The sequence below is a fragment of the Callospermophilus lateralis genome, chromosome 2 (genome assembly GCF_048772815.1).
Source record: "Callospermophilus lateralis isolate mCalLat2 chromosome 2, mCalLat2.hap1, whole genome shotgun sequence".
In the NCBI taxonomy this organism is placed as follows: domain Eukaryota; kingdom Metazoa; phylum Chordata; class Mammalia; order Rodentia; family Sciuridae; genus Callospermophilus; species Callospermophilus lateralis.
The window spans coordinates 203,256,320-203,277,124 of record NC_135306.1 but is presented as its reverse complement, the minus strand read 5'-3'; the positions used below and the strand labels follow the sequence as shown (position 1 = coordinate 203,277,124).

Below are 20,805 nucleotides of genomic sequence, written 5' to 3'. Positions count from 1 at the left end.
TTTAAAAGGAGACTGGAAAACTCAGGTCATAACTCAACCGTGAGTCATACAATATGCTCAGTAAAGTGTTCTGTAGCTTTGGTTCCTTTGCTTTTAAGAATTCTCTGGACAGGGCTGTGGCTGTGGTTCAGTGGTAGAGCACTTGTTTCGCATGTGTGAGGCCCTGAGTTCAATCCTCAGCACCACATAAATAAAATAAAAAGGTATTATGTCCACCTACAACTAAAAAAAATTAAAAAAAAGAATTCTCTGGACAGTAAAAATGAGTACTGAGGCTGGTTTTATACTAGTGATTCTTAAACCAGGGTGATCTTTGTTCCCATGGAACTTTAAAAAATGGCTGGAGATACTTTTGGGTCTCACAAATAGGAACACTGCTGGTTTCTAGTGGGTACAAGTAAGGAATGCTAAGTATCCTATAGGGTATTGGATGTGTGCCCCCGCTCCAGCAAAGAATTACCCAGCCCCAAATGTCAGTAGTGCTGAGGTTGAGAAATCTTGATATACGCTGTCTCTTCACTATTGAATTAATTGACTAAATTCTGTGTGTGTTTGTGTGTGTGTGTGTGTATGTATGTATGTATGTTGGGGATCAAACCTGGGGCCTTGCACAAGTTAAGCAAGTGTTCTACCACAGAGGCATTCCCCCAGCCCTGACTTTTCTGATAGCAATAGTAACTGCTTTCAATTAACTAATTTAATTCAGTTTGTCAGAGGGGCTTCTTAAATATTTGAGGGGCATTTAAACGTTTCCCCATAAAGTTTTTATCATAGAACTTATCTCCTAGCATTTATGTATTTTGTGAGACTGAAAAGTTCACCCATGATTTAGTAGTCACTTTTTTTCAACCTGTGCAGCTCCTTTGTATGTGCGTATGTGTGTAGGGGATTAAACACAGAGTGTTATACTACCACTTAGCTATACCTCCAGCCCTCCTTTTTTTTTTTTTTTTTTTAAGGACTATAATTTTAGGAAAAGTTATCCTTTCATATGTACAATGGTGTGTAGTTATTATAGAGATTATTTGAACAGGTGTATGAAACTTATTTATTAGTCTGGGTTAAGGTGTTGTGCCAAAATTAAAGGACAAATTAGTATTATATAAATAGGAAAAAGGTTGTAATTTTTACTTAAGTTGTTAGAATGCTTTCTAATTATTCAAATATTTTCAATGTATTTGAAATGATGTTTGGTACAATATTTTTAAAAAATTTCTAAAATTTAGTTGTAAATGGACATAATTCCTTTATTTTATTTATTTATTTTTTTGTGGTGCTGAGAATTGAATCCACTGCCTCACACATATTAGGCAAGTGCTCTACCATTGAGCCACAACTCCAGGCTCTGATACAGTATTGACATGAGTTATTTAAAGCAATCAGAATTGGCAATATAATATAGTATTTCTGCTGTTCAACATTTTCTAAAACATTTTTTTGTTTTGTTTTGTTTTGTTTTGTTTTTTGATGGTGCTGGGGATTGAGCCTAGGGCTTTGTGCATGCCAGGCAAGTACTTTACCACAGAACCACATCCTATCCCATAAAATGTAGGGTTTTTTTTTTTTTTTTTTTTTTTTTTTAAAGAGAGAGTGAGGGAGAGGGAGAGAGAGAGAGAGAGAGAGAGAGAATTTTTAATATTTATTTTTTAGTATTTGGCGGACACAACATCTCTGTTTGTATGTGGTGCTGAGGATTGAACCCGGGCCGCACGCATGGCAGGTGAGCTTGAGCCACATCCCCAGCCCCTAAAATGTAGGTTTTAAGTTGTGTTATATGTATATGGCTGAAAGGTATGACTATAGGAAAGACAGATCTTTATAGTTGTAAAAATGTCACATTTGGGGGTTGGGGATATAGCTCAGTTGGTAGAGTACTTGCCTTGCATGCATAAGGCCCTGGGTTCAATCCCCAGCACCACCACCACACACAAAAAAAGGTCACACTTGTTATCCATAATCTTGTAAGTGCACGTAGTGTAGTATTAACTATTGTCTCAATGTGCAGATGTAGACTTTGGAAATAATTGCTTCTCTAAAGGGAGAAGGCACATAGGTTGCTACTGAAAGATACTGTCTCTGGAGATTAGATGAAATCTCCAGATATTAAAATTCTTGAGAAGTGAGAGTAATTTAACTGCACTAAGTGGGGTCCTCCCCCAAATGCCAGAACAAAACCCACAACTCCAAAACCTTCTGTAAATCACTGAGCAGGTTACTTTAATGTTTTCGGGAACATAAATTTTGGGTTGCTATTTAGCCAGTCCTGTAAAATTTAAATTAAGTGGAAGAATCAATAGGTTTCCTAGCAAGCTTGGCCAATTTAGTTATTCGGGAAATTTTCAGTTGATCAGGTCACTGAATTTTAGAGCCAAAAAATATCTTCTGCCTGATTTTCGTAGTGGAAATGCAGACAGAGAAGTTAAGTGATTTCCTCATATTGCTACAGTCAGTGTAGAACAAGGTCCAGAATTCTGTTCTTACTGTTAGGGAAGGCTTTTCTCTCCATACCTACTGCCTCATTAGAATAATAGCTTTTGCTAAAACTGAACTAAAATCATGGAAAAAATATTGGGATTTGGTGATGGATTACCTATAGGGAGATAGAACTGGGAAAATACACAGGCTTTGAGAAATTTGAGAGAAGTGGAGTAACTGAGGATTCATTCTGACAGTACTAATGTAGTCTGGTGAAATGTTAGCACTGAAAAAGTTTTGAAAGTTGAAGCATTTGACTCATTTTATTGATGAGATTGAAGACCAGTCATGCCCGGGATCACATAAGCTGTTAGTAGAAGAACTGGAATAGGAACTTGTTTCCTGATTCTTAGGTCCATGTATTTCCTCATATTCCTCCTGAGAATGAGGTGAGTGGAACATCCAGGTAATCGTACTTTAGGCAATTGTGCATTTGTACTACATGGAAGTTAGAGAGCTAATGAAGTTGTGTCATCAAAATAGAGGGTATAGTTGAAATTATAAGAATAAAAAGCTCATTGAGGGCTGGGCTTGTGACTCAATGGTAAAGTGCTTGCCTATCATGTGTGAGGCACTGGGATCCATCCTCAGCACCACATAAAAATAGATAAATAAAATAAAGGCATTGTGTCAATCTACCCCAAAAAACAAAACGAAACAAAAAACTCATTGAGGGAGTGAATGAGAATTTCAAGAGATGACCAGAGGGTTGGTGTATATCCACTGGAGGCTGAACAAGGAAAAGAACTAGTGAAAGAAGATGAAGAGTCTGGGAGAAAACTAGGGATATGCTCATCACTGAATCCAAAGGTTTTAAGTTATAGAACTGGTGGCATTTGTGTTTTGTCATAGAGGGGTAGAATTGACTGAGAATCAGGAGGGCCATTGGCTTTGGCAAGAGAGGTCATTGAAAACTAGCGAATAGTATCAAAAGATTGAGAGGAAAGTTATATTGCAAAGTGTTAAGGGAATGGGTAGATAACAAGTAGATGAAGGCATACCTTCAAGGACTTTGACCACAAAGGCAAGGAGAATGGGAGGGACAAGGAAAGACACTGATTTTTATTGAAGTGCTTTACATGTATTATTGGGTTTATGTTTACACTCCAGGAAAACATTTTTCCTATGTTAGATAATGGGGCTGAATGACAATTTCTCTGATTCCCTAAGAGCTCCCAGTTTGTTTGATAAATCTTCATTACAATATTGTAATACTGTAATGAGTAGAATAGTAGTATGTGCAATATTTCAGTGGAAACAGGAATGTGGAAAGAAGAAACTGTTTATTGAGTTCCTATTATGTGTCAGGCACTGTGCTTTGAGATGGGTATTAGATTTATAAATGGATAAAAATTGGTTAGAAATTTCTCCATATTCATATACTTACATTCTAAGTGGTGGAGTTTGTTTATTCCACAAATATTTATAGATGGCCCACTGCATGTGGGAACTGTTCTGAGAACTTGGGGGATATAGCATTTAACAAAAGAGATAAAAATTCTGGCCCAATAGGGCTACATTCTAGAAAGAGGAGAAATTCAAGATTCAGCCTTTTCCTGTCTTAATTCCAGAATCTTGTTTTTTCTTTTTAATATATTATGTAAATTGTTAGGGTCTGAGAGGATAGGGTAGGGTGATCAGAACAAAAGGGAAGGCTTCTTCTGAAGGTGAGTATTGAAGGATGAGCAAGTATTTACTTGCTGTCAAGGGGGAAGGAGCATTTCAGGCCATTAAAACAAATGATTAAATAGGTTGTTCATTTGAAACTTGGAAGCAGGGCTGGTTGGTACCTGAGGATGGATGGACCGACTGTCTTTTGTGGTAACTGTGGATTAACCCAGGTTCTTACATGTGCTAGGCAACCAATCTCCCATTCAGCTACACTCCCAACCCTTTCTTTTTGAGACAGTCTCTGCTAAATTGCCCAGTTTGGACTTGAGCTTGTGATCCTCTTGCCTTAGCCTCCTGAATTACTGAGATTACAGGTGTGCACCATCATGCCCAGCTGTAATCCTTGACTTTCTCCTAATAGGAAGACCAAAGAGAATAAATTTTCCTGGGAGGACAAGGAGATTGAAGAATTAGAGGAAATAAGAAGACAGTGGGAGAATGGTGAAAGGCTGGGCAGGGATTATAGCTCAGTGGTGGGGTGCTTGCCTAGCATGTGTGAGGCACTGGGTTCAATTCTCAGCACCACATATAATAAATTAACAAAAATTCCATGAAAATTAAAAGAAACAAAAAAGAATGGTGAAAAGCTTCAACTTGAAGGATGGAGATTTTAGTTTTGAGCCATCCATCCACAGTTGCTGTTGTATATGTTATATATGTATTGTAATGAAGTGGAAGATTCAGGCCTAAGGAATGTGATGACATCATCAAAGGAACACCTGGGGACTGTGACTTGGATAACCAACTGAACAGCAAAGTTGGAAGGTGACATGATGTAGGGGAGAGGGTTTGATAAAGGCTCTTAAGAGATTGGGGCATCTGAAATATGAGGATTAGCAAAGGACCTTTATCTGATATTTGAAAAGAGATGAGTGGAAATGAAATTTTTACTTGGAAGATTAGTAATATAGTTTTGTTGTCTACAGAAAGCAAGAGGGAGAGATGGTGTGTTGAAAAGTGAGGATCACTCCAGCTCCCCGAACTAAACACAGCCTGTGCTCCTTTATTCTTGGGTATTGTAGGAAGCAAGAGAGGAAAGACTGTCTTCAGCTGGGCATGGTGGTATACCCCTTTAGTCCCAGCTACTTAGTGGCTGGTTTCTAGGTTTGTACCTGAAGGAGCCACCAAATAAGTGATTTAAGTAAGACAGACATTTGTTTTTTATTCTTTTAAGAGTGAACCAGTATGGCAGCTCCACTGTACAAAGTCCTAGGCCCTGCCTGTCCTATTACTTCAGTATTTTAGGGTGTTGCTTGCATCTACTGGCCCAGGATGACTCACTCCTACTTGTACATTCAGACAGCTAAAGGGGGAAAATGCCTGCCCTGGAAGTTGCCTATGTCATTTCCCTTTGGCCAGAACTTAAGTCACATCCTCATATTCCAGCTACGAGGTTGCTTAGAAATTTGTTTCTTTTGGGTAGTTATATGCCTGGCTAAAAATCTGTTACAAAGTAGAAGAAGGATATGAATATTAGGGGAATGACCAGCCATCTCTGCCACAATCAGAACTTAGTTTTGTACTTCTTTGAATACTGCATGGTACTTAGCACTGTGCCTTATCCATAAGGTATAAATAATTTATTCTTAATTTATTTTTAAAATTATTTTTTTGGTGGTACTGGGGATTGAACTACTCTACCTTTGAGTTGCATCCCCCATCCTTCTTTATTTTGAGACAGGGACCCTCTAAATTGTCCAGGTTGGCCTTAAACTTGTGATCCTCTTGTCTCAGCCTGAGTCACTGGGATTACAGGCAAGTGCCACTGTGCCTGACTGATAAATTCTTGATTTCTTTTAGGTTTTGGATTTATCTGTTACTTGGCATTATGAACCCTAAAAGGTTATCCACAGAAATTTTATCCAGGGAGGACAAGTATTAATATATATTTCTTACCACTATAGCATATTTTTAAATTTTTATCTATATTTATAAATTGTTTTCTCATAGTCTACAAAGAAATAAAAAGTGAGAAGAACCCTTTTGTTGCTGATATTGCTAGTATAAAGAGTGAGCGGTTCCAGTAGCTTAAAGGGTAGAGCCTGAGATTCAAGCCGATTTGTATGCTTTGCATGCTCTAACCATGTGACCTTCAGTGCCTTTCAGATGAAAGCCATTTGGAACATATTTGTGATTTGGGTCATACCTGCCTATATAATATGCTTTACTTAAAATGTGTCCTTAAATCTGAATTGATCTATTCTTTAGACTTAACCTCCCTCTAAGCAACAATCTATTGAATTGCTGGTGTGGTGTTTTCTAACATGCATTAAGGTATATAATTATTAGCGAATGTCCTTTTGAACTACCTAAAAAAATCTTTAATATAAGAGGCAAGTATAGAGAACTAGGTAGGGCTTTGCCTATTCTCTAGCCTCACTGGAAGGTTTTTTTTTATTTTTTTATTTTTTTTTAGTTGTAGATGACACAATACCTTTGTTTTATTGTAATTTATTTTTATGTGGTGCTGAGGATTGAACCCAATGCCTCACACAATGCCAGGCTCTACCACTGAGCCACCATCCCACCCCTCACTGGCAATTTTTGTAAACTTTCCATAAATCCACAATTACTAAATGGCTTTGAATTTCAAAGCAAATTTCTTTGTGCTTTCAACTCTGGTAGAGAAAGTACTTGTTAATTCTTACTTTTAAACTATAGAATTAATAGCCCCTGAAATGTTGACAGTTATTGAGAATGATCTGCAAGTTGGATGAGGTATCACATGCCTGTAATCCTGGTGACTCTGGAGGCTGAGGCAGGAAGATGGCAAGTTCCAGGACAGCCTAGGCAACTTAGTGAGATCCCGTCTCAAAATAAAATAAAAAGTCTGGAATGTAGCTCAGTAGTAGAGTGCCACTGGATTTAATCCCCACTGCTGTACCCCCTCCCAAAAAATCATCTGCAAAACATAGCCACGTGAAAAGATCTTTTCCAACTTATCTCCGGGACCTGTTGTGCAAGATACTAAAGCTTTTTTAAGCCTTAGTTTCCTCGTTTTTATAACGGGACATATTATTTACCTCATAGGGTTGTTCTGAAGATTAAATGACATATATAGAAGGTTTTGCAGTGGCAGATGACACCCTTTGATGGACATTTGTGTTATTTCCACTTTTGGGCAACTTTGAGTTAGGCTGATGTGAACATTCTTATTCAAGCTTTCTAGGCTTGAATTCTGGATCCTAGGATATGTTTAATTTTAGTATGCACTGGCAGTTTCCCAAAATGCTTGTACTATTTTATACTCCCATTAGAATGCACGAGAATTCCAGTTGTTCCATATCCTTTCCCTTAGTTGATATTGTCATACTTGAAAATTTTTAGCTGTTCTGCTAGGCAGGATGTGGTTTTATGCGGGAAGCCATCGTGAAATGTGTGAAGACCTGTTTCAGCATGATGGCCACTGAGGGGGTAGATCTGGGTATTGGGAACATCCTGTGGCAGTCCCATTGGGTAAGATTGCCCAAATGTAAGCAAGCAAACCGTCCTCTCCCCCAAGCTCTGCTAAGAGGTCTCATGCAATATGGGAGATGGGCATGACCTGCTAGGGACCCAGCAGCATACTTGCCCCCACCTGTTTTGGTGAAGAACTTTCTATAGAATTTCTTTGATGTGTCCTGATATAACTAAAGTAAGCATAGGCTCCCTTCTTTGTTACAAGCTAGATCCATCTGGTCAGCTTTGCCTATCGCTGTCCTGGCTTTGAAACTGTACATTTCTGTGTTCTGTGGTTATTTTATGGTACTACTTTTTTTTTTTTTTTAATTTTTAGTTATAGATGGACACAATACTTTTATTTTGTTTGTTTATTTTTACGTGGTACCGAGGGTCGAACTCAGTGCTTCACACATGCTAGGCAAGTGCTCTATGGTACTACTTTTCTTAGCTTCTATTTCTCAGCTAGCCCATCCCTCTGGAAGGAAACCCTTTCCTTCCCCTGCGCAGGACGTGGGCAAGAGTTTTAATTTTCATCTCCTTGATAAGTAATGATTTTGACCATTGGGTATCCCTTTTTTTTTGGTGAAATTCCTGTTCATAGTCTTTCCCCATTATTATTATTTTAAAAAAATGGACTGTCTTTTTCTTATAGAGTTACTGATTCTGGATGTGAGTCCTTTGAAAATAGATATTGTGAATATTTTCTCCTTGTCTATGGCTTTTACTTGTTTATTGGAATTTTTTAATGGACATTCTTCATTTTAATGAAGTCTAAATTTGTTGTTTTTTATTTTTAGTTTTTTGGGTACTGGGGATTGAATTCGGGTACTTGACCGCTGAGCCATATCCCCAACCCTATTTGGTATTTTATTTTGAGACAGGGTCTCACTGAGTTGCTTAATACCTCACTGTTGCTGAGGCTAACTTTGAACTCAAGATCCTGCTGCCTCAGCGTCCCAAACCTCTGGGATTGTAGGTGTGCACCACTGCACCTGGGTTGTTTTTCACTTTTTATGATTAGTGTATTTGTGCCCTGTTTAAGAAGTTTTTGCTCTTTCCATGTTAAAATGTATTAAGCTCCGTGTGGTGGTGCAAACCTGGAATCAGTGAGCACGGAGGCTAGGATAGGAGGAGATCCCAAGTTCGAGTCGAGCCTGAGCAACTTAGTGAAACTTTATCTCAAAAAAAAAAAAAAAAAGCTGGGGATGTGGCTCAAGTGGTAGCGCGCTCCCCTGGTATGCGTGTGGCCTGGGTTCAATCCTCAGCCCCACATACAAACAAAGATGTTGTGTCCGCTGAAAACTAAAAAATAAATATTAAAAAATTCTCTCTCTCTCTCTCACTCTCACTCTTTCTTTAAAAAAAAAAAAAAAAAGGACTGGGGATGGGGATGTAGCTAGGTAGTAGAATACCACTGGGTTCAATCCGTAGTACGGTAAATAATAACTTTTATATGTATACATGTTGTCTATATATATGTTTATATTTGTGTATGTATGTGTGTTTAAAAGAGTTTAAAACTAATATTTTTTCACAACGTTAACATAGGTGATGCCATGGAAAGCGGAAAGCCTGGTCCAGTGCAAGTTGTTTTGGTTCAGAAAGAGCAGCATTCCTTTGAGCTAGAAGAAAAAGCGTTGGCTAGCATTCTTCTGCAGGACCATATCCGAGATCTCGATGTGGTGGTTGTGTCAGTGGCTGGTGCCTTCCGAAAGGGCAAATCCTTCATTCTGGATTTTATGCTGCGATACTTATATTCTCAGGTAAGGGATAATTAGTTTATCTCATGATGAGAAATGAGACTTTTATGTCCAGAAAAGCAAAATAAGCTCTTGAATTATCCTTGATGTGTAAAATTACTTGTTTTCGATTTAATTGAGGCCCAGGCTGTGCTACAGGCCTTGCTTGTAATCCCAGCAACTTTGGAGGCTGAGGCTAAGGATCACAAGTTCTAGGTCAGCCTCAGCAATTTGGTCTTAAGTTGCTTAGATCTTGTTTCAGACACATACAAAAAAAAAAAAAAAACAAAAAAAACCGTCCGGGACTGTGACTCAGTGGTAAAGGATTCCTGAGTTCAATCTCTGGTTATTCCCTTCCCCTTCCCCCCGCAAAAAAAAAGATTTAGTGGAGGGGTCTGGGGTATAGCTCAGTAATAGAGTGTTTGCCTTGTATCTATGAGGTAAGGTCTTGGGTTTGATCTCCAGTAATGAATGGGGGAAAAAAATGGCAAATTAATGGAAATGTCTTATTTCTCCTTTAGAAGGAAGGTGGCCATTCAAATTGGTTGGGTGACCCAGAAGAACCATTAACAGGATTTTCATGGCGAGGAGGCTCTGACCCAGAAACCACTGGGATTCAGATCTGGAGTGATGTTTTCACTGTGGAGAAGCCAGGTGGGAAGAAGGTAAGGATGAAAACAAAAAAACAAAAAGAAAAGAAAAACAACAAAAAAGTGAACTTTAAGTATACTGTGTTAATTCATTTAAAAAATACTATTTTTAATCACTATTTTTAAAGTGTTGTAAGTGTATGGTTTAAAAATAACGTGGACATAACGTGTAAAAGTTCAACTACATGATTCTTCTGTAAGGCTTCTAACAGGAAGTAGCTGTCAATGTGTTCTTCCCTCTCCCAGTTTTCACTTTCTAGAGGCTTTGCTTTCACTGTTAAGAATGTTACCTCTATTTTTTACTTCTTGTCCCTGTTCACGTCATGAGTGGCACATACCTGCTATCATTGTTGTGAGAACTGATTAGAGAGAGGGCAGTAGGCTATCTCACTATGGAGAAGGTGGGCATTCACTCCCCAGCCCTAGTAAGTTTCCCATCTGGTGGCATCCATACCTAATAAGCTGCAGTTGCAGAGCCTCTTTACAACTTATATGATTGGGAGAGCAGGTCTTGTATTTCTTACACTGACTTTATACCATCAATCATTCCTTGTTTTTAGCCCTATGCCTTCGTAGCTGTTTGTGCCTGAGTCTTTCCAGACTCAGAAGATTTCACATCCCCTTTCTGGTTGTTCAGTTTCAACCTTTCCCTAATCTAAGTTCTAATTTAGGATTGGGAGCTGAAGAGTTGATACACAATTTTTTTGTTTTTGTTTTTGTTTTTGGCTACTGGGGGTTGGACCCAGTTATGCTTTACTACTGAGCTATATTCCTAGCCTTATTTTTTTTGGTGGTACTAGGGATTGAACCCAGGGCCTTGTGCATGAAAGTCAAGCATGTTACCAGTTTAGCTATATTCCCAACCCCCCATTCCTAGACTTTAAAGTTTTTTTTTTTTTTTAATTTTCATATAGTGTCTCACTAAGTTGCTTAGGGCTTTGCTAAGTTGCTGAGGCTATCCTTGAATTTGTGATCCTTCTGCCTTAGTTTCTTTCTTGAGTTGCTGGGATTACAGGTATGTAACACTTTGCCCAGGTGATACACAATTCTTTTTTTTTTTAAAGAAATTTATGTAAATTTTATTTGTTGACTTTTTTTTTTTTTTTTTTTTTTTGGTACCGAAGATTGAACTCAGGAGCACTTGGCCTCTGAGCTACATCCCCAGCCCTATTTGGTATTTTATTTTGAGACACAGTCTCACTTAGTTGCTTAGTGCCTTGCCATTGTTGAGGCTGGCTTTGAACTTGCGATCCTCCTGCCTCAGCCTTCCAAGCTGCTGGGATTACAGGCATGTGCCACTGTGCCCGGCCACAATTCTTTAAAAAAAAAAAAAATTTTTAATAGTAAATGGACACAGAATACCTTTGTTTTATTTTTGTGTGGTGCTGAGCATTGAACCCAGTGCCTCACACATGTGAGGCAAGCACTTTACCACTGAGCTACAGTCTCAGCCCCGTGACTATTGATTCTTAACATTTTGGGACATTTCTAGGAAGTTAGTAGTAAGGAAGCTTTGTTTTTAATTTTTGATATTTGTAGGTCCTTCTTTTTTTTTTATCCTGTTGAATTGACTCTTTTATGACGCTCCATGTTTTTTGTTATCATTTTGGTTTTTGCCTTTTAAAAATATTAATAGGGGCTGGGGATGTGGCTCAAGCGGTAGCGCGCTCGCCTGGCGTGCGTGCGGCCTGGGTTCAATCCTCAGCACCACATACAGACAAAGATGTTGTGTCCGCTGAAAACTAAAAAATAAATATTAAAATTCTCTCAAAAAAAATAAAAAATAAAAAATAAAAATATTAATAGTTTTATAACCCGTGCCCTTTTTTTTTTTTTTAAACTAAGGATTGAACTCCAGGGGCATTCTACCACTGAGCTATATCACCAGCCACCCTTTTTTTTTTTAACTTAATTTTTTTTTTTTTTTTTTTTTTTACTGGGGATTAAACTCAGGGGCATTTAACCACTGAACCACATCCCCAACCGTTAATTTTAAATTTTGAGACAAAATTTCTTGAAGTTTCCCTGGGTTGCCTCAATCTTGTGATTTCCCTGCCTTAGCCTCCTGAATAGTTGAGATTCTAGGCATAAACCACTGTGCCAGCAATAAACTTATTTTTTTTTAAATTTTAAATTTTTTAAAATTTATTTAAATTTCTAGAAACTTTTTATTATTATACATGACTAAACTTAATTTTTTTAAAGCAGTTTTAGGTTTACAGGAAAATAGTTTGAAAAGTAGAGTTCCCACACTTACGATTCTCTGTCAGTTACCCACTGATGTGTATGATATATTGATTACACTTTAATGAACCAGTCTTTATCTCTTGTCATTAATTAAAGCTCAGAGTTTACATCAGGGTTTACTCATTGTGTTGGACATTGTGTGGATTTTGACAAATGGATAAAGGTGTTTTTCTACCATTTGGATCATATAGAATAAAAATTGCCCTAAAAATTCTCTGACTTACCTGTTTTTTTCTTTCTCCTCTTTTGTCTCCCCAGATTTCAGACATCCACTGATATTTTTATTTTTTATTTATTTTTTTAGTGCTGGAAATTGAACCTGGGGTGCTTAACCACTAAACTACTCTCCAATCCTTTTGTATTTTTGAGATAGGGTCTCACTAAGTTGTTTGGGACCTGCTAAAATTGCTGAGGCTGGCTGTGAACTTGTGATCCTCCTGTTTCACCCTCCCAAGTCACTGGGATTATAGGTGTGTGCCACCACTCCCAGCTATATTTTTACTTATTCATAGTTTTGTCTTTTCCAGAATGTCATATAGTTGGACTCAAACAGCATGTAGCCATTTGGCAATGTGCTTTTAAGGTTCCTCCATATCTTTGTATTTCTTGATAGCTTATTTTTATTGTTGAATATTTCATTGTATGGAGGTATCATCATTTGTTTATGTGTTCACCTGCTGAAGAACATCTTGGTTATTTCCAAATTTTTGCAGTTAAATCAATCAACCAATATCTATTTTTCTCTCTCTCTCCCCCCGCCATGATTGCTGAATTATTAATAGAGAATGTGTTTAGTGTTGTAAGAACCTGCCAAACTACTTTCAAGAGTGGCTGTACCATTTTGCATTTCCACCAACAATGAATGAAGGGTTCCTTTTACTCTACATCTTCACCAGCATCTGATGTCAGTGTTTTGGGTTTTCATTATTCTAACAGATATGTAGTATTATCTCACCATTATGTTTCCTTCTCTTAAAATACATTCTGTTAAAACTTTCAGCAGGATCAGGAATGCTTTATATTGGATATATGCCATATTGATGACAGTTCTTTTTTTTTTTTTTTAATTTTTTTTAGTTGTAGATGGATACATTTATTTATTTATTTATTTATTTATTTTTATGTGGCCCTGAGTATTGAACCCAGTGCCTCACACATTCGAGGCAAGCATACTGCAACTGAGCAACTAAGCTACAATCCCAGCCCGATAACAATTCTTTATATGTTAGCCAAAATAAAGTTTAGTATGATTTTCTTTTTCAAATACTCAGGGAGATTATAGCCTGGAAACTTAAGTGATTTAAAAAGTGGAGAATTCTTTTTATTTGCTTTTGCATTTTAACTAAGAGTCAACATCAGTAATTATTAAGATCTGGAACTTACATATTAAACATCCTAAGAATATACAACATTTCATAATTGTCATTGCTTCCTTTTCCTTTTTTATAATCTTTGTTAAAGTGAACATCCTGAAAATATCTTGTTGAGTAAAATTGCAATTGTGTCTCGAGGCCACAGCTTTTTAAAAAATTTTTTTGATACTGGGGATTGAAGCCACAGGCACTTAACTACTGGGCCACATCCTTAGCCCTTTTTGTATTTTATTTAGAGACAGGGTCTTGCTGAGTTACTAAATGCCTTGCTAAGTTGCTGAGGCTGGCTTCAAACTCTCAATCCTCCTGCCTCAGCTTCCCAAGCCGCTGGGATTATAGGTGTGCATTACCATGCCTAGCTGAAGCCACAGCTTTTTAAATTGTTAGTATTCTGTTAGAGGTAGAAAAATCAATCTATTGGCTCATAACCAGTATTTAAAACATTTTAAAGAACTAGAACAGAATAGAAATTTTCATAGTGGAGTGTGCATAAAAATCTGGTTTCAGCTTTTTGTACAAGTGTATTTATTTGATTATGGTATAAAGTATATTTCTCACATGGTTTCCAGCCAAAAACATTAGAAAGCCACTGTGAAGTGGAATTGCTCGGAGTAGGAAGGCTCATTTCCCCTTTCTTGAGAATACCCTTTATAGCTACTGACAGATGTTCTTGATAGTGGTTATGGCTGTTTACTATTCCATTATATGGTATGAGAATACCATTTCTTCCAACTCCTTCCCCTCAAAGAAATTTTCTGTAGTATTTCCCCTTGTTTGCTTTTTTTTTTTTAGTCTAGTTTTTCTAGTTAGCAAATGCATCCCAGGATTAACTCTTTTTTTATTGAGATACAATTAACACTAGAAAATTAATCATCTAGAAGCATCATTTATTTATTTATTTATTTATTTATTTATTTGTGATGCTGGAGATTGAACCCAGGACCTTGTGCATGCAAGCATTCTACCAACTGAGAATATCCCCAGCCCCTATTTTGTGTTTTTTAATATACTTCTAAGCTGTGCAGGTATCACTACCATATAATTCTGGAACCTTTTCATTACATCAAAAAGAAACCCAGGGAGCTGGAGTTATAGCTCAGTGGTAGAGCGCTTGCCTTGTACGTGTAAGACACTGCCTTGTACGTGTGAGACGGCACCAAATATAAATAAGCAAATAAAATAAAGGTCCATCAACAATTAAAAATATATATAAAAAAGAAAAAGAAAAAAAGAAACCTCAGTATCCATTAGCAGTCAGTCCCCATTTCCCTCTTCTGTCAACCACTGGCCACTACTACTCTACTTTCTTCATGACTCTGTCTGTGACATTTCACATGAATGAAGTGTTATGTGTTTTTTCATGTTTTCCCTCTTGTACTAGGCTCAGTGCCCTCATGGCTCATCTATGATGTAGTATGCATCAATATTTTACTTCCTTCCATGGCTAAATAATACTCCATTTTTATGAATATGCCACATTCTCTGTCATCAGTTGATGGAAATTTGGGTTGTTTATACTTTCTGGCTATTGTGAATAATGCTGCCTTGAACAGTTGTGTACAAGGTAGCTGTACCAACCTATTTTTCTCACTAGCAATACAGGAGGCTTTAGTTTTCATATCCTTGACAACATTTGATGCTTATATCTTTTTTGGGGGGTACTGAGAATTGAATTCAGGGACACTCAACTACTGAGTCACATCCCTAGCCATATTTGGAATTTAATTTAGAGTCGGTCTCACTGAGTTGCTTAGTGCCTAGCTTTTGCAGAGGCTGGCTTTGAACTCACGATCCTCCTGTCTCAGCCTCCCAAGCTGCTGGGAATACAAGCATGAGCCACAATTCCCGACTGAGGCTGTGCGTTTTATCATCAGTCCTGAAAAAAAAAAAATCTGTTTTAATTGTGTAATCTTTATTTTTAAGTTGTATAGTTTCTTATTTATTCTAGATACTAGTCCTTCTCGTTGTGTGTTTGTGTGTGTGTGTGTTGCCTTTTCACTTTTATTTATTTTTTTTAGTTGTAAATGGACACAATATCTTTTATGTATTTATTGTTATATGGTGCTGAGGATGGAACCCAGTGCCTCACCCCTTGAGGCAAGCACTCTATCACTGAGCTACAGCCCCAGCCTGCCTTTTCACTTTCTTTTTTTTTTTTTGATTCTTTTTTATTTTTTAGTTATAAATGAACACAATATCTTTATTTATTTATTATGTGGTGCTGAGGATTGAACCCAGTGCCTCATACATCTAGGCTGGTGCTTTACCACTGAGCCACAACCCCAACCCCTCACTTTCTTAATAGTGCCCTAATAACTACAAAAGTTGCCCCTGGAACCCCCTCCTTCCCAGTTCTGGTTATTGAACCCGGAGGCAATATTACTGCACTATATCCATAGGCCTTTAAAAAAGGAGTTTGGGGCTGGGGTTGTGGCTCAGTGGTAGAGTGCTTGCCTATCATGCGTGAAGCACTGGGTTCAATCCCCAGCACCCCATAAAAAAATACTAGATAAAGATATTGTGTCCATCTACAACTAAAAAAACAAACAAACAAACAAAAAAAACTTTAAAAGATAGGGTCCTGCTAAGTTGCCCGGCTGGACTTTTAGCTTATGAATTTCCTGCTTCAGCCTCCCAAGTATCTGGGATTACAGGCGTGCATCACCACACTTACCTAGTTTTTAGAATTTATTTTTTAACAATGAAGAACCATTGAACGACTGATGGGGTAGTGAGGTGATTGATGACAGTGTTGGCTGTTTTGATTGGTGGGGCAATTTTCCTCCTGTGTTGCCTTGTATGCCTCTGTTTTGTGGCATCTCACCGGGTCAGAACAGATGTTCTCCAGCAAAGTGCTCTGGTCAAAGCAAGGTACCTGAATAATTGTTCTTTTCTAATAGACACTAAGTGGGTGCTTGAGGCTCATGTAAACAAATCTGTCCTTTACATTTTCTCTCTTCAACACATTTTATTTGTATTTATTTTTTTAGGTTGCAGTTATTCTGATGGACACACAAGGGGCTTTTGACAGCCAGTCAACTGTGAAAGACTGTGCCACCATTTTCGCTCTAAGCACCATGACTAGTTCTGTTCAGGTAAAAACCACTTAACTTAAAATAAGAGGAAATAGGATAAAGGGAGGCCATCAGTTTTTTTTTTCTTTTGGATACGGGGGATTGAACTCGGGGGCACGCAATCATTGATCCTCATCCTCAGCCCTATTTTGTATTTTATTTAGTGACGGGATCTCACTGAGTTGCTTAGCACCTTGCTTTTGCTGAGGCTGGCTTTGAACTCATGATCTTTCTGTCTCAGCCTCTCGAGCTGCTGGGATTATAAGTGTGCACCAGTGTGCCCAGTCAATCTAGTTTTAGTTAACTGTTCTATTAAAAAAAATTCCTGTGATGATATGTAAATGTTCTTTTTAGACTATAGATGTAAGACAAACTCTTAGCTCAAGAAGGGGGGCTAAATTATTTTTCCTCTTTGGTGATAATCATATGTAATATGTTCTAGGAAAGGTCCAAAATTTGGAAATTGAAATTATATCTTTTATGTAGGAAATGTAGATTTGGTAAGAACTTAGGAAAATTATATTTTATAATGTAAAGGAAGAATTTTTTATTCCAACCTTGTATTTTTTTTTCTCAAAGACAGATAATATTACTGTTTGAATTACTTTCTTATACGCAAGCCTTTAATTGTCCACACTTCTTCTTTTTATTTTTTCAATTTTTAATTGTAGTTGGACATAATACCTTTATTTTATTTATTTATTTTTATGTGGTACTGAGGATCAAACCCAGGGCTTTGCACATGCTATGTGAGCACTCTATCGCTGAGCCACAACCCAGTCCGTGTCCAAACTTCTTTTTGAATGCTTTAGGCTTATTTGGGATTTGTTTGAAGTAAGTCAGAATAGATCAAGTTGGGTTTTGTTTTCTAGATTTATAATTTGTCCCAGAACATTCAGGAAGATGATCTTCAACAGCTGCAGGTATGTATTATAAATATTTTAACATCATAATCTATCACTTAAAGTTTTAAGAGTAAGAAAACTATGAGAACTGAATAGTTTTTTAGCAAATGATTGAAACCTGAAGCATTTGGTTCTTAGTAATCCTACACTGATGTCTATGGCTGAGGTGGAGCAATGGTGGTCAGCAGGAAAGGTGTTACAGATTGGGGAAGAGAAAGAAAATGGATGAGTAAGAGCTTCAAGTATATGTTGGGTGAGATGTTAAAGGAGAGAGAGCAGCAAGAAGGGGTTTCAGGGTGTGATGGGAGGGGCTGAATGATAAAGTCAGAGAGGCGGTGAGATCAGGTTCACACCAGGCCTTGGGTATTTCTTGTCGGGGAGATGGGAGCCATAGGGAGTTTTGAGCAGAGGAGTGATGTTATCTGACACTGTAAAAGGATCACTGGCTGCTGGGTTCAGAATGTTTAGGGGTGCAAGAATGCATTCAGTGAGAACGGTTATGGAGTTACTGCAGTAATACAGGTGAGGTTAAATAAATTAGTATTTGTTAAATGCATAGAATTATGTGCCTGGAAAGTAGTGTTTTCTAATGTTTAACAGTTGCTAACCACTATTATTATTACTGTTACTACAATTATTATTCAGTGACTTCTTCATAGCAGTTCTTATCTGTTTTTCCTGTAAAACACTTTTTTGTGGGTATTCTAGGGTTGGATGCAATTCTTAGCATGCTTCTCTACTTTTACCTCCCCCAGTGACAATTCAAGTGAGTGAGTGTATCAGTTATGAGAGGGATTCCCTTGAATTATATATATTGTCTAGTCTTTTTAATAAAACAAGATCATTGTTAAATATTGGCCCTTAATAACTAAATATTATTTAGTTATTAAGTAACTAAATAGTAAGTACAATTATTTGTACTGTTTAATTGATGGTATTCTACTTATGTATGAGTGGTTGAGAGCTGTGGCTCTGTGTAACATTTCTATCAAAACTTAAGTTTGTCACCATATTATCTGAAATTTACTCCTTCCTGTCACAGGTTTTTCAAATGCTTGCCTGTGCAGTGTATAGGGCCAAGCACTATAGATATAACAGTGTTTGATATAGACTTGTTTTTTTTTTTTTTTGGTGTGTGTGTGTGTGTGTGTGTGTGGTGCTGGGGATTGAACCCAGGACCTTGTGCATGTGAGGCAAGCACTCTAACAGTTGAGAGTGGGCCCAGCACCCCCTGGTTCTTATCTTTTTAGATTTTGTAGCCAAGTCAGTGAGAGAGATGTGAATGAATAGGTAGGGTGGTGTGTTAAGATGTCCAAGACCACAAACCAGGTTGCTTAAAACAAATAGAATTAAATGTCTCATATTTCTGGAGGCCAGAAGTTGGAAATCAAGATGTTGGCAGATCGTTCCAAAGAAATTGAAGACTGGTGGGTAGAATCTCTTTTTGTTTCTTTCTAGCTTCTGGTGGTTTGCTCGTGATCCTTGGTGTCCCTGGACATTCAGTCTCTTGTAACACATCAGTCTTTGTCTCTGTCTTCACATGGCTATATCTTCCTTGTATGTCTGTGTCTTTACGTGGCATTCTCTGTGTAGGTTTGTTTTTCATATTGGATTAGGGTCCATCCCAATGACCTTGTCTTCACTTGGTTACATCTATGAAGACCTGTTTCCATATAAGGTCACACTCATAGGTGCTGGGTGTTAGGACTTCAACATGTTATTTTGGGGGACACAATTTGACCCATAACAGATAGTTAAGGAAAATAAGATACAGTTCCATAATTTTCCTATGATAACTATTTTCAAGAGCTTCATCATGTGCTGATTCTTCAAATTCAAGATATGTTTAAGTATGTCTTTCTCTAATCATTTCAGCATAAATCTTTCTGCTGCTTTTTGTCTTACACAGTCCTGCAACTCCTGTACTGATCTTATCTTGTGTGAGGTCTCACAACAGCTCTCCAGCTGACTTTCCTGTTGCTGTTTCTTTTATGGGAGAACTGTTACACACTTCTGAATCATCTTTTCAGAGTGTTAATGTAATTCTTAGACATCTGTATTATTTTCCGGATTATTGTATTACATCCAAGCTTTACTTTGTTCTTCAGCACAGTCTATACAGTCTATTTAACATGGTTTTCATTATCAATTATGATGTTTTAAGTTTCATTCACTTCTTTTTTTGTGGATACTGGGGATTGAACTCAGGGGTACTCCATCTCTGAGCCACATCCCCAGCCCTATTTTGTATTTTATTTAGAGACAGGGTCTCACTGAGTTGCTCAGCATCTCACTTTTTTTTTTGGCTGAGGCTGGCTTTGAACTCGTGATCCTCCTGCCTCAGCCTCCCAAGCTGCTGAGATTACAAGTGTGTGGCACTGCTCCTGGTTAATTTCATTCATTCTTCCCTAGTAATGCAAATGCTCATAGTTCCTACAAAATTCAAATTGCTTAATTCTTGTAATTTTTGAAATAAGGTATTTGTTTTTTGTTCTGGTATCTTTCCTAGTTTCATTTTGGCCACATTCTCTTTCTTTCAACTCAATTTTTAAAAAATCACATTTTCTTTAAGACTTTTATAAACTAGTGCTGAGCACTATTACTTTATATTCTTGAGTTCCAGTAACTGGATGTAGTTTTAAGTGTTGGAGACATTAAAGTTTGGAGATTTTTCCCAGTGATATGCAATTTTTATTTTCTCTACAGTAAATATTCTCATGAAAGTACCTTTTATCTTTTATGCTACAATAATAGGTTTGTTGTGGAAGGATTTTTGGGCTGAGATAGAAGCATATATTATGGATAACTTGTAAGTTTTGGGAATAAGAGAGGGAATTTTGGAAAAGGACCTGTGTTTGTAAGATAAAGCAGAGGGGTCTTTGGAATGGAAACCTTGGTGAGGGCAAAGAATAGCAATAGGAATGATTCAGTAGCTGAAACAAGGTCAAGGAGCCAGAGCAGAATGTTTGAATTTGTTTGACTTTGGTAGTGAAACAGTTATGGGTGACAGAGTCCAAGCTGTGGATATACTGGAGTGAAAAAGACCATTGGAGGTCAAATAGCAAGGGGTTTTGAGGCAGGGATTGAATGTAAATGCCTACTTTGATGGAAGAAAAGCCTTAGACAGATATCAAAGTCCTCAGTGAATGAGAAGGAAATGATGAGATGATTGGTAGATGGACAGCAGTAAAGAATGAAGGAAAGAGGAAAGTAAATATACAGAATGAACA

General features: G+C 37.5%; 1 protein-coding gene and 1 non-coding gene across 2 annotated transcripts in view; both read left to right on the top strand.

Annotated features, from left to right (window-relative positions):
• Positions 1–20,805, top strand: part of Atl3 (atlastin GTPase 3) — a 49,137-nt gene that overhangs the window by 4,873 nt on the left and 23,459 nt on the right. The window contains exons 2-5 of the mRNA XM_076847416.2: positions 9,136–9,350; positions 9,848–9,991; positions 16,587–16,691; positions 17,543–17,593. Coding sequence (XP_076703531.1) covers positions 9,136–9,350; positions 9,848–9,991; positions 16,587–16,691; positions 17,543–17,593 — 515 coding nt within the window. The remainder of the gene's footprint in view (positions 1–9,135; positions 9,351–9,847; positions 9,992–16,586; positions 16,692–17,542; positions 17,594–20,805) is intronic.
• On the top strand, positions 1,849–1,921 carry Trnaa-ugc (transfer RNA alanine (anticodon UGC)). The gene has a single exon. It is a non-coding gene; the product is annotated as a tRNA-Ala (tRNA).